At 45.0% G+C, this 14226-nt stretch overlaps 1 protein-coding gene across 2 annotated transcripts in view; it reads left to right on the top strand.

Moving 5' to 3' along the window:
* IGF2R (insulin like growth factor 2 receptor) overlaps positions 1-14226 on the top strand; it is a 274566-nt gene that overhangs the window by 162769 nt on the left and 97571 nt on the right. For both annotated transcript variants that reach the window (XR_005748735.1, XM_040350930.1), the window contains exons 27-30: positions 665-874; positions 3927-4057; positions 7459-7556; positions 11714-11844. Coding sequence is in view for 1 of the 2 variants with exons in the window: in XM_040350930.1 (XP_040206864.1) it covers positions 665-874; positions 3927-4057; positions 7459-7556; positions 11714-11844 (570 nt within the window). In the remaining variant the exon portion in view is untranslated. The remainder of the gene's footprint in view (positions 1-664; positions 875-3926; positions 4058-7458; positions 7557-11713; positions 11845-14226) is intronic.

Raw genomic sequence — 14226 nt, 5'->3', positions numbered from 1 at the left:
TAACCATATTGCTACACTTCAAGGCGCCTCTCTTCTCTTTTATGCTCAGTTGTGACATGACGCTTCTTGTATATCAAGACATTGTTGGTATATCAAGTCAAAAATGTATTTAAAAATGTAGCTGGTCTTGCTAAGGCTGCTTTCACATTGGGCAGCAGAGGTGCGGTGACGGTATAGCCGCGCTATTTTTAGCGCCGCTATACCGTCGTATTTACCGCGATATTCGGGCGTTAGCGGTGAGGTTTTAACCCCAGCTAGTGGCCGAAAAAGGGTTAATACCGCCCGCATTGCGGGCGGTATTACCGCGGTATTACTGCTGTTTCCCATTGATTTCAATGGGAAGGCGCGTTATAGGAGCCGCAAACACCCCGCTCCTATACCGCTCCAAATATGCGGCTAGCAGGACTTCTGGAGTGGTCCTGCTACCGCACCGCTTCAGTTGAAGCCTGCAGGGCATGATTTTTTCATGCGGTATAGCAGCGCTATTTTTAGCGCTGTACCGCATGAAAAACGCCTCAATGTGAAAGGGGCCTAAACGCTCTCAAACCAAGATTTTACTGTACCTGACATACAATTGGCAGCATATAATCTGTAATTTTTCAGCTAGAACCTATTTAAATATCAGCATTATTAATAGCGATAATTTTTTATTTTATTTTAACAGGTGACAAATGCCAAGTTACAGACCCCAAATATGGTCATGTGTATAATCTGAAACCGCTGGGGGCAAAGAATGTGGAAGTGAAATACGGCGCTTACTTATATCAGCTTCGTGTCTGTGGGGAAGTTACAGAGTCGTCTTGTACATCCAAAGCGCCTAGTGGAACAACAGTTTCTTCCTGCCAGATCAAGGGAGCCACAGTAAAGGTGGCAGGTACTGATATAATCCTGTTCTATTGCAGTTTAACTGAAGGGTCAGTTTGTAAGTAAACTTTGAAGAAACCAAAGGGGGTAACCTTTTCTTGGTTTGTATTTGAATGTAAATAGTCCTGTGAAAACCTTATTGGTTGGATGAGTCCGAACAGTCGTCATTTCTAAATAAATGGAACTCTGGCACTTTAAATTACTTTAAATTACCTTTAAAACTTGTATGTTTGTTGAAGTTGAAAAGTGTTTGTAACCCTTTTACAACCACTTTTACCTACAGGTAAGCCTAGATTAAGGCTTGCCTGTAGGTCAGGGATGCCCAACCAGTGGCCCGGGGGCCCTCTGATGTGGCCCGCGACCTCCTGCTCTGGGATGGAATAGAATACTTTTATTAAAGGTCAGTTTATTACTAAAATCACAATGTATATATGGGCATATCTGTTCTGCAGTGGTTACTGGGCTGCTTTCAAACTGATCCGCAGGTGCAGAGCAGTTTAGCTGCACTGAGCCATAGACTTCTGTTATTCTCTGCGAGTTTGGTGAGCTTTCTGAAAGTGCACCAAACCTGCAGATATATAATAGAAGTCTATTGCAAAGTGCAGGTAAGCCAAAGGTACACTGCGTTGCACCCGCGGTGCGGGTAAATCGCAGCGCATCAGTGTGAAAGGAGCATTGGGGCCCCTTTCACACGGTCATTCCGACCAATTGGACCCTTAATTTAGCTCTAAGTAGTGGCAGACATAAACCGACTTGTGTCCTACCTCCAATCCTCTCAAAAGTATAGTGGGCTATGTCCTTGTCCGCTCTGCATATGCAGAGCAGACATGGACATGCCATCCACCCACTCTGCTCATTGTGGCCCGTGACCGGTTACCAAGTCACTTAAAGCGGGGGTTCCGCGGGTTTAGCTATTTTTTTTTTTTTTAAATCTCCAAAGCCTGGTAAAAGCTAGCTAGGTACTACTCACCTGCTAGCCGCTCCTACGTCCGTCCGCTCCGTTTTCGCCAAAAAGGATACCTTATAAAAAAAGGGTCCTGGCCTTTTCCATCTTGCTTGTGGGCAATTTGAATCCCACAAGCAAACGCTTCCTGGATTCCTAGTCACATGACGCGCGTCACGTGACACTCGAGCTGGTCTCCTGTGAGTAATATAACGTCACTCCCAGGAGACCTTGCGCACAGCATCCAATTACGCCTCGTCTGGGAAAAGGAGCGACACGCCCACTCCCCGCTGGGAAGAAGACCCGGAAGTCATCTAGAACACAGGTAAGGATACACATTTTAAAGAAAATGACAACGCTGCAGTGCTAGATTAGGGCTGGAGGTAGGAGAGCAATGAAGTTTAAATTTAGGGTGAACCTCCGCTTTAAGTCTCCCTCGCTCTTCAATAGGTTGGGCACCCCTGCTGTAAGTGCTTGAAATATCTCCTCCTAAACCTCCCCAGGGAGAGATGTCGGCTGCCTGAGTGATGTATGAGGACGGCTGCGGGGGCTTCGATCGGAGGTGAGTATTTAATAATGAGCTGGTATGCTATGCATACTAGCTCATTATGCCTTTGTCTTGCAGGTGGTGTTTTTTTTTTTTTTTAAAGGTGGGTTTACTTCCTCTTTAAGACTATGCATTTCCATGACGGGTCTACTTTTAAAGTGTTACTAAACCCACAACAGTGGAACTCACTGTGGAACCTAAGGGGTTAATCCTCTGCAATATGTAAATTGGCTGTTGGATCCTGTCTTCTCTGATCCTCCCCTTCTTCCGCTGTCCGCTCCTGAGTTTTCCCTTTAATAGCGCACATCGTCAAATGACGTCCTTGAATTTGTGCGGGGATATCTGAATGATGCCTGCAGCTTCAGGCATCATTCAGATATCATTCTTTGCAGCCGGAGATTCTGTGCACGATAAGAACGATCATAGCGGCAGTTCTGCCGCTTGATCTTTCTTATAGGTGGTGGGATGGGACGTCACCCCCCCCCTCCCGCCGACACTGCGGCTGTCAGCATGAGATCGGTGAATATTTTTCCCGATCTCATGCTTTCCAGCCTGGAGGAGAGATGTGGGGTCTTATTGACCCCACATCTCTTCATAAAGAGGACCTATCGCAATATATTCCTATTACAAGGAATGTTTACATTCCTTGTAATAGAAATAAAAATGTAATTAAAAGTGTTTAAAAAAATTAAAATCTATAAAAACTCCCCTGTCCTCGGTAGCTTGCGCTCGGAAGCAAACACGCAAGCAAGTCCCGCCCACATATGTAAGCGCCATTCAAACAACACATGTGAGGTATCGCCGCGTGCGTTGTGCAACAATTCTAGCACTAGACCTTTGTAACTTAAAAATAGTAACCTGTAAAAAAAAAATTCAAAGCGTTGTTGCCTATGGATTAAGTACTGAAGTTTGGTCCCATTTCATGAGTGTGCGGAATTTTAAAGCAAGTTGAGTATCTATTTACTCGGCGTAACATCTTTTCACATTATACAAAAAAAATTGGGCTAACTTTACTGTTTTGTTTTTTAATTCATGACAACCCCCCCCCCCCCCCCCCAAAACAAGGCGTTTGAAAAATGATTGCGCAAATACCATGCGAGATAAAAAGTTGCAATGACCACCATTTTATTTCCTAGGGTGTCTGCTAAAAAAAAAAAAAAAAAAACTATATAATGTTTGGGGGTTCTGAGTAATTTTGTAGCAAAAAAATTATGATTTTTCATGAAGGAGAGAAGTGCCAGAATATGCCCGGTATTAAAGTGGTTAAGAGGGCGCATGTGATCAGCACAGGGCCAATTAGCACTGTCCAGACAGAATCCAGCAGCCTCAAAGGACAATCGGAGGAGATTGAGAGCTCCTCCTACAAGCATTAACCAGACACTGATGGAAGTCACAAGACTGCTATATACTGTTGATGAGAAAAGCTATTTAGCAGTTTATATTTATTAAAATAATTGCATTTCCATGTTCATTAAAAACAATTATGTTTTGTTACTAATCTAATCTGTAATCTATTTGCAACACTTCAATTATTTTCTTGCCTATTAAAAGTACTATTTTTTTTTTTTATAGGATTAACCAACCAAAAGATGATATATGAAGATGGCCTCATTATGGTAAATTATACAGGAGGAGATCTCTGTCACCAGAAGTATAACCGTACAACACTTATTCTCTTCTACTGTGACAAAACCGAAAGGATGGTTGGTATTATTTTTTTGGAAACATTTTGTAAGAAAATGACCGTTTGATTTCTGTAAAGCACAGCAAAATACCAGTTCATATTATTTGAATCTAGTCCAGGAGCCATACCTCATTGATCCTGAAACAAAAATGAAACTTATTTATTTTTATTTTTAAATGATTCTTGCAAAAATGTGTCTGAGTGTCACCCGTATCTCTAATAATCTTTTATATATATATATATATATATATATATATATATAAATTTTTTTTTTTTTTTTTTTAAGCTTGTCATTGGTGCACAATATAGCCAAGGTCAAAACGTTTTTCACAGCTGAAAGTGAAAGATCTCTCCCAAGGAAAACCCCTTTTTTTTCTCATCCATTGAGGGACACAGGAAGTCTTAAAACTGTAGGTTATCCTGTCCCCTACAGAAGGATTGGACACTGGCAATAAAATATAATTGGTTAAATATTTCACATGCCGCTCCCGGCAAGATCAGGCTCCACACATAACAATCACATCTCCGGTTCTGGCTGGGCTCATTACCACCCAAGCAATCAATTGTACCAGCAACAGGGATGGCAAATGTTTTGCTTTTCTTAAAGCTAGCAGAATCGAGTCTCTATTCCAATTTGTTTTCTTTCGAGGCACAACTCATTGTGGCCACCCCAATAACTTTCCTGATGCCTAGGTGCTAAAGGTGGTGTCTCAAGCCTGCAAACTCACTTCCCTACCTTCTCAGTTTCTAATGTCAAACCTCTTTTTCTCTCCTGAACAACTTGCCGATCTCCATCAGGCACTCTCTGGACTTTTCCTCGCCCAAATTCTAGCTACAGAATTGTTTCAGGGGTTTTACTCCAACTGATTTACCTCGTTGTGGACCTCAAGGCCCTTAATGTTTACAATCCAGTTCTCTTTGATAGAGAACTGGATGACAAAGAGTTACCTTAAACTCAACGGAGCGAAAACAGAACTTCTCCTGTTTCACGCCAAACGGAGGAATCAACATGCAACACCGTGGATACCCCCGCCCATTGTGGGCAAAATCATCTCCCCTAGCGCCAAAGTCAAAAGTCTCGGGGTCATCTTTGACTCCGACATGACAATGGACGCACAAATAGGGTCGGTAGTCAGCGGATCTCACCATCTGCTGCGCCTACTACGCAGACTGACTCCTTTTATTCCCAAAGAAGACACAGCGGTCGTAGTGGGATCAATTGTGAACTCTAGACTGGACTATGCTAATGCCCTTTACCTCGGACTCCCAAAGTACCAAATCGCTTGTCTGCAAGTCGTTCAAAATACGGCCGCCAGACTAGTGACCGGGAAAAGGCCCTGGGAATCAATCTCACCTTCACTGAGAACCCTTCATTGGTTACCAGTAAAATACAGAATTGCTTTTAAAGCACTGTGTCTAACCCATAGATGTATCCAGGACAATGCTCCCCATTATCTATGCGAAAAAATAAAAGCCCGTAATCCCAATCGCATTCTGCGATCCACCAATCAAAATCTTCTTCAGATACCGAAAGCCAACTACAAAACCAAAGGAGATAGAAGATTCGCGGTCCAAGGTCCCAGACTATGGAACGCTTTACCAACCAGCATTCGGTTGGAGGAGAACCACTTGGCCTTCAGGAAAAAGATCAAAACTCATCTCTTTTGATATCAAAAGAGTCGGGTACATCAAGCGCCCAGAGGCGATTAAGTTTGCATGTGTCGCGCTATATAAGTTTCTCATTCATTCAGGCCCATTAATTCTGTATAGAGTCAGCCATTGCTGCTCTTTACCAGGGGGGCTTCTTGGCTTTGGTGGATATAAAAATGCCTACTTGCATGTACCCATCTTTCCTGCTCACCAGGACTCTTTGCATTTTTCTGTAGACCCTTTTCTCTACTTTCTACCCTTCCAGATGGACGTTTCTGCCTCATCTGATGCTAGCTTCAGACATAAGGCCCTAAGCTGCTTTTTGAGCTGCAGGCACTCCTGGTTTCTGATTTTACACGGTGCCCATTAGCAGTTGTTTGCTGTGTTGCCTATGCTCTAGTTAGATTGCTTCTAGACCTATTTTTAGGCAAATGTGCCCTTTGGAAACTTTCCCTCCACCTGCTAATGTGGTGACACATGTAAAATGTTGGATTTGCCACAATTTTTTTACCTGGACCAGGACAATCAGATGGGTGCATCTCCCAAACAGGGACACAGATGCCAAACCTGACAAAGATTATTTTCCTTTTCTTTACTCGATCTTAAACTAAAAAACTTTTTGCTATTAGATTTACTAGGGAAGAGGAAAAAAACACTAGCATTTGTTTCTGTGTTTACATAGTTACCAGGGATTTGGACCAGTTCAGTTCACAGTATTCAACCGTGTTAACATTATGTTTAAAGGATTCTGTGTTCAAAAGTGTTCCGCCATATAGAGGTTTAAAATTACTAATCAGTTTTATTGGCCTAATGAATTTTTTGGAAAACTGGTAATTTTTTGGTTTATTTGTAAGAAAGGAAACAGGAAATAGGAGACTGGAAGATGTCGTCATGGCAGCAAGTTTGTCAAGCATAGATCATTCAGCAGAGGAACACATGAAATCAGTAGCTAAAAGAAGCTGTTGAGCAAAACTCTAGCAACATAACACAACCAGTATCTATGCAGGCAGAGCAAACGGCAATCAACAAGTATTCAGTTCTGCAAAAAAACAGTCCATGTATCGGTAGTAAAAATAAAAAGGGAATCAAATAAAAGAGAGAGCAGAAAACCAGAGATAAAAGAAAAGGAGAGAGAAAAAAAGAATGTCTATCTGCCAAGGCCCCCAACCCCCCCACCACACCAACCCCACCCCCTCTGAGATTGGGCCACACAGTACCCCCACACCCCCCGTACGTTTTTTACTCTACATAAAAAAGGAAAAATTAGGTGTTTCCAAGAGGTCCCACAGTTCCCAGATGATTCGGTTGTGTTTGTCCAGAGAATCATTTAGGGATGCTATAAGAGATTCCATCAACTTTGTTCCAGATCCTTCCATGTAGCTCAATTAGTGAGGGAGGCTCACTTTTTTTTTTCTACTTAACAGCTTGCTGCTGTTAGAACATGGGCCAGTAGCTCTTTGGAGGTTTTGGGAAACGGGGGGAGGAAGACCCAGCAGAAATGTTTTTTTGAGTAAGAGATCCAGGACCCAAAGAAGGAATGAATAAGAGTGTGGATGGTCTGCCAATAAGGCACAAGTATGGGACAAGACTAGTAGATGGCATAAAGAATTTTATGAAGAGGGGAAAAAAAATTGTATTTAGTTATATCATATTGTGATAAGGGCATAATTAAGTCTTGGATCACCTCATGTAAATTCCTTTGTGTAATGCATTGTGATTACATAAATGCACATTAACATCTAGCTTTTGTAATTTATCATATCATTTCAGCCTGTTTTTATGAACGAGACTTCGGACTGCATATATATGTTTGAGTGGCGCACACCCCTTGCCTGCCCTCCCTTCAAACCCGTTGACTGCTCCTTCAAGTAAGACAAATGTTTTGCAGATCATTTTCATTTTTAAATCTTGTTCAGGTATGTGGTAGAACAAATGTTTTTGTCATCTATTAACCACTTACCCCCCGGACCATATTGCTGCCCAAAGACCAGAGTACTTTTTGCGATTCGGGACTGCGTCGCTTTAACAGACAATTGCGCGGTCGTGCGACGTGGCTCCCAAACAAAATTGGCGTCCTTTTTTTCCCACAAATAGAGCTTTCTTTTGGTGGTATTTGATCACCTCTGCGGTTTTTAGTTTTTGCGCTATAAACAAAAATAGAGCGACAATTTTGAAAAAAAATAATATTTTTTACATTTTGCTATAATAAATATCCCCCAAAAATATATAAAAAAACATTTTTTTTCCTCAGTTTAGGCCGATACGTTTTCTTCTACATATTTTTCGTAAAAAAAAATTGCAATAAGCGTTTATTGATTGGTTTGCGCACAAGTTATAGCGTTTACAAAATAGGGGGTATTTTTATGTCATTTTTATTATATTTTTTTTTACTAGTAATGGCGGCGATCAGCGATTTTTTTTTTTTTTTTCGGTACTGCGGCTGGGAGAGAGGACGTCATATTACGTGCTCTCGCCGAGCCACCTTGTGGACGTATAACGGCGGTGCGCGGTCGGCAAGTGGTTAATTTCAGGCTTCTATTTCTGTAAAGCAGGGGTCTCAAACTCAAATTACCTGAGGGCCACAAGACAAGTTTCCATATCCCATGGGGGGCCGCATGCAAACTTTCAAACATCAAAAACAGTACTGGTGTCAGCGAACGCATTATTAACCCTGACCACTACACTACAAACTGACCACTCACCATCAGGGTACAGCACATCAGGGCACAGGGCACATCAGGGTACAAAGCCCAGCACATCAGGGTACAGGGCACATCAGAGCATAGCACATAGGGGTACAGCACAACAGGCCACATCAGGGTGCACGGCACATTAGGGCAGGGCATATCGGGACAGGGCACATGGCACAGTGCAGGACAGGGCACAGCACACCAGGACAGGGCACATGGCACATCAGGGTACAGGGCACATGAAACAGCACATCAGGGCACAAAGCCCAGCACATCAGGGTACATGGGCCACATCAGGGTACATGTGCCCCATGTACCCTGATGTGCCATGTGCCCCATGTACCCTGATGTGCTGGGCTTTGTACCCTGATGTGGCCCATGTACCCTGATGTGGCCCATGTACCCTGATGTGGCCCATCAGGGTACATGGGGCACAATCAGAGCACACCAGGGCACATGGGGCACATACGAGCACACCAGGGCACATGGGGCACACCAGGGCACATGGGGCACATACGAGCACACCAGGGCACATGGGGCACATACGAGCACACCAGGGCACATGGGGCACATACGAGCACACCAGGGAACATGGGGCACACCAGGGAACATGGGGCACATCAGGGCACAGCACATCAGGACAGGGCACATGGCATATCGGGGTACAGGACATGGCACATCAGGGCGCATGGCACATCAGGGTACAGGGCACATGAAACAGCACGTCAGGGTACAAAGCCCAGCACATCAGGGTACATGGGGCACATGGCACATCAGGGTACATGGGCCACATCAGGGTACATGTGGCCCATGTACCCTGATGTGCCATGTGCCCCATGTACCCTGATGTGCTGGGCTTTGTACCCTGATGTGGCACATGTACCCTGATGTGGCCCATGTACCTTGATGTGGCCCATGTACCTTGATGTGGCCCATGTACCCTGATGTGGCCCATGTACCCTGATGTGGCCCATGTACCCTGATGTGGCCCATCGGGGCACATACAAGCACACCAGGGCACATACGAGCACACCAGGGCACATGGGGCATATACGAGCACACCAGGGCACATGGGGCACATACGAGCACACCAGGGCACATGGGGCACATACGAGCACACCAGGGCACATGGGGCACATACGAGCACACCAGGGCACATGGGGCACATACGAGCACACCAGGGCACATGGGGCACATACGAGCACACCAGGGCACATGGGGCACATACGAGCACACCAGGGCACATGAGAGCATATCAGGGCACAACCAGGGAACATGGGGCACACCAGGGAACATGGGGCACATCAGGGCACAGCACATCAGGACAGGGCACATGGCATATCAGGGTACAGGACATGGCACATCAGGGCACGGCACATCAGGGCACAGCACATCAGAACAGGGCACATGGCACATCAGGGTACAGGGCACATGAAACAGCACGTCAGGGTACATGGGGCACATCAGGGTACATGGGGCACATCAGGGTACATGGGGCACATCAGGGTACATGGGCCACATCAGGGTACATGGGCCACATCAGGGTACATGTGGCCCATGTACCCTGATGTGCCATGTGCCCCATGTACCCTGATGTGCTGGGCTTTGTACCCTGATGTGGCCCATGTACCCTGATGTGGCCCATGTACCCTGATGTGGCCCATGTACCCTGATGTGGCCTATCAGGGTACATGGGGCACATCGGGGCACATACGAGCACACCAGGGCACATGGGGCACATACGAGCACACCAGGGCACATGGGGCACATACGAGCACACCAGGGCACATACGGGCACATACGAGCACACCAGGGCACATACGAGCACACCAGGGCACATGGGGCACATACGAGCACACCAGGGCACATGGGGCACATACGAGCACACCAGGGCACATGGGGCACATACGAGCACACCAGGGCACATGAGAGCATATCAGGGCACAACCAGGGAACATGGGGCACACCAGGGAACATGGGGCACATCAGGACAGGGCACATGGCATATCAGGGTACAGGACATGGCACATCAGGGCACAGCACATCAGGACAGGGCACATGGCACATCAGGGTACAGGGCACATGAAACAGCACGTCAGGGTACAAAGCCCAGCACATCAGGGTACCCCATGTACACTGATGTGCTGGGCTTTGTACCCTGATGTACTGTTTCATGTGCCCTGTAACCTGATGTGCCATGTGCCCTGTCCTGATGTGCTGTGCCGTGATGTGCCATGTCCTGTACCCTGATGTGCCATGTGCCCTGTCCTGATGTGCTGTGCCCCATGTGCTCTCATGTGCCCCATGTTCCCTGGTGTGCCCCATGTTCCCTGATTGTGCCCTGATGTGCTCTCATGTGCCCCATGGCACATCAGGGTACATGGGCCACATCAGGGCACAATCAGAGCACATGGGGCATATCAGGGCACATACGAGCACACCAGGGCACATCAGGGCACAATCAGGGAACATGGGGCACATGAGAGCACATGGGGCACAGCACATCAGGACAGGGCACATGGCACATCAGGGCACAGGGTACCCTGATGTACAGAGCCCAGCACATGAGGGTACATTAGGCACATGAGGGCACATGGCACATTGGGGCACATGAGGGTACATGGGGCACATCAGGGCACAATCAGGACACATAAGAGCACATGAGAGCACATGGGAGCACATGAGAGCACATGGGAGCACATGGGGGCACATGAGGGCACATGAGAGCACACCAGGGCACATGAGAGCACACCAGGGCACAGGTCAGCATTTACTTGTTGTTTTCTTCAAAAGCAGAGTAGCGCAGGAAGCGTCTGTCATAAGTTCACTTGTCTCTCATGTCACGCTGCTACTCCCCGGCAGCCCCCCCTCTCTTCTTGTCCATCTCAGATGATGTCACAAGCAAATGGGGATGGACGAGAAGAGAGGAGGGGCTGCCGCGGAGTAGCAGTGTGACATGAGAGACAAGTGAACTTATGACAGACGCTTCCTGCGCTACTCTTCATGCACCTCGATCTACACTTCCGCGGCACCCACCCTGCCTGCGGGCCATTTAAAACTGGTCCGTGGTCCACAAATGGCCCGCGGGCCGGTACTTTGAGATCCCTGCTGTAAAGTATACCTAAAGTTTGGTAAAATATTTAGGTATTCAAGCTGGTATACATTATTGCAGTAAAACCATTATGCGGTCATTTATGTACCATACATTGGGAAACTGGTAATACTGGATGAAATCTTTAACTGACATCATGTATCATTACAATTTTTAAAATACTTACTTGTTTTTTGTTTTTGATAGTTATGAAGTTATGTTTTCTTTTTAATTCACCTTGAAGGGACACTGATGGGAATTCATATGACCTGTCTTCACTGTCGCTTTACACTGAAAACTGGGAAGCTGAAGTTCCATCTGACTCAAGGCAAAACTACATTCTAAATATTTGCAAGCCTTTAGTGCCAAAATCTGGTAAGATCATTTATACATAAATGTTTGTTAGCCTTAAGCCGCGCACACATGACCATTTTTAATGTCCTAGAAAAAAGTTTTTCTCTGCGTGATTCTTGTCAAGCCTGCCTTGCATACACACGATCGTGGGAAAAAAATGCTTGCACAAAGCGTGGTGACGTACAACGGCACTATAAAGGGAAAGTTCCATTCAGATGGCGCCACCCTTTGGTCTGCTTTTGCTGATTTCGTGTCGGTAAAAGTTTGAGAGACGATTCGCGCTTTTCAGTCTTCGTGCTTTTCAGTCTGTTACAGCGTGACAAATGTGCTTTCTCCATTACAAACGCTAGTTTTACCAGAACGAGTGCTTCCGTCTCATAATTTGCTTCTGAGCATAAGCCTACACACGACCGCGTTCTAAATTTTTAATGGCCATTTTTCACGTCGAGAAAAATGCTCTGAAGCCTACACACGATTGTTTTTAATGACAATTTTAAAAAATTGCATTTTTCACATCATGAAAAACATGTGTACGCGGCATATTTTTTTTAATTTTCATTGATTGACAGCTGGATTGTCAGTCTTGTGGAATAATTGCATTTTCTAAGCTCCTTGGGACGATGAAACCTATTCAAACATTTACAGCATTAGCACATTATGTCTCAAAATGTGAATAGGTGGTATTTTCTGCCTATTGTTGCAGAACACCAAAATCCCCCTATAAAGCATTTTTTTTAAATCCTTTCATTGGTTTACTCTTGTGTCTACATTGTTACCACATAGTAGTATGTAGTGTATGGTATTATGTCACAGGCATGAATTTCCTTGTTAATGTGATTGTTTAAAGCTGTTTTTCCTCAGTTATGACCAAAGAAACATTTTAGGAACTGCCGTGTGTGTCCCACTGGGGATTTCCCATTACTTCCTATTCTGGAGCTGCATTAGCGAGCTTTAACTGATCTTCTTAAAAATGAACTTCCCTTGGTTGTCACCAAGACATTTATCCAAATTGGAGGAATTCCCCTCAACTCTTCTTCTGGTGCCAACTCTACAAATTTAATTTCCCCTTACTTTCTAAATCTCCCTCTTACACAATTGTACCAAGAAGAGGTGTCCCCATTAGATGATTTCCTCTCATCCTGGGAACTACTTCAAAATTTTAGATTTCCTAGCGGAGATAATGGTTGCCAGGACAAATAGAGGGGTGAATTTCCACAGTAGAGACTTATAATGCACTAATGCCATTAGAGGGTCTAACCCTTCCCTATTCTATCCAAAACTAAAAAAACAACCTTTTTCTTGTATGCACTTTGTTAATTTTACTGGTTTTGAATAATCACCTTGCAAACAAGGTTGGCTTTGTGTGCTGGTTTATTAATGTTTTTTGTGTGGAAAATACTGTCAACAACCAGTAACATTGTTGTGCTGCTGACTTTTTTTTTTACGTAGGAGTGGAGAGTGTTTAGATTGACCTAATCGGATATACACTAACCATACCATTTGCCTCTGGTACCCATTGAGATACAAGCATAATGCCAGTGGCCTATGTACTTAATCCTTTTCTCTGTTCTTTATAGAAGGATAAAGTTGGGTCCACTGACTGATAGATATTCAAACCAGTTGTTAAAACCGTCTTGTAAGGTAATTCGTGCCTTTTAGGCTAAGGCAGGCTACAGATGATTGATTCCCCCATCAACACAGACAGTGTTGATGAAGGAATCCCTCCCGTGAAGCTATTGTGTTTTCCCGGCGTGGTGCGTGGGAAGCCGTCCCTGCTGGGAGAACATGCGATTATTGCTAGTGACTTTTGCCAGTGGCAATAATCGCATGTAAAAATCCAACATGCTGGTTGATTGATGGATTGACTTGGGTACAATCAGCCTGCTCATAGATGGTTTGAATCTCGACCTGTGCCTGCTGAACCGGCTGAGATTTGAACCATCTATGGCCAGCTTAAGTTTAGACTTGTGCCTAAACTGCTGTGCCTCTGAAAATAAATTGGTTTGGGTCACTTCTCAGAGGCGTTTGACGGACGTGTGACACCCTCACTGCTAGCTTTACCCAGCAACAGAGGGAATTGCACATGGTTATGGAGTGTTGGCAACTCTTCACCTAAATGGTTCGCATTTGGTGGGTTTAAAATCCACGAAATGCTTCAGCGATGGCATGTGAATACCCCTGTCCACTGGTGATTGTGGTTTAAGCCCCCCTTATTGGGTAGGCTAAATGCGCCCCAGATGTTTGAGCTGTACATTATCACCCTCTGCGACTTTAGAAATGACAGTTGGTGGCATTGGTTACTTTATGGGACACATTCAATTTGGAGAACTGACAACCGTATCTTTTTGTATACTGTGAAGTATGTACAGTAACACAAATGTTTAGGCTCTCTGTTACACAGTT

Source organism: Rana temporaria, chromosome 4 (genome assembly GCF_905171775.1).
Source record: "Rana temporaria chromosome 4, aRanTem1.1, whole genome shotgun sequence".
Lineage (NCBI taxonomy): Eukaryota > Metazoa > Chordata > Amphibia > Anura > Ranidae > Rana > Rana temporaria.
The sequence above is the reverse complement of the archived record's forward strand: the minus strand, read 5'-3'. Positions and strand labels throughout refer to the sequence as shown.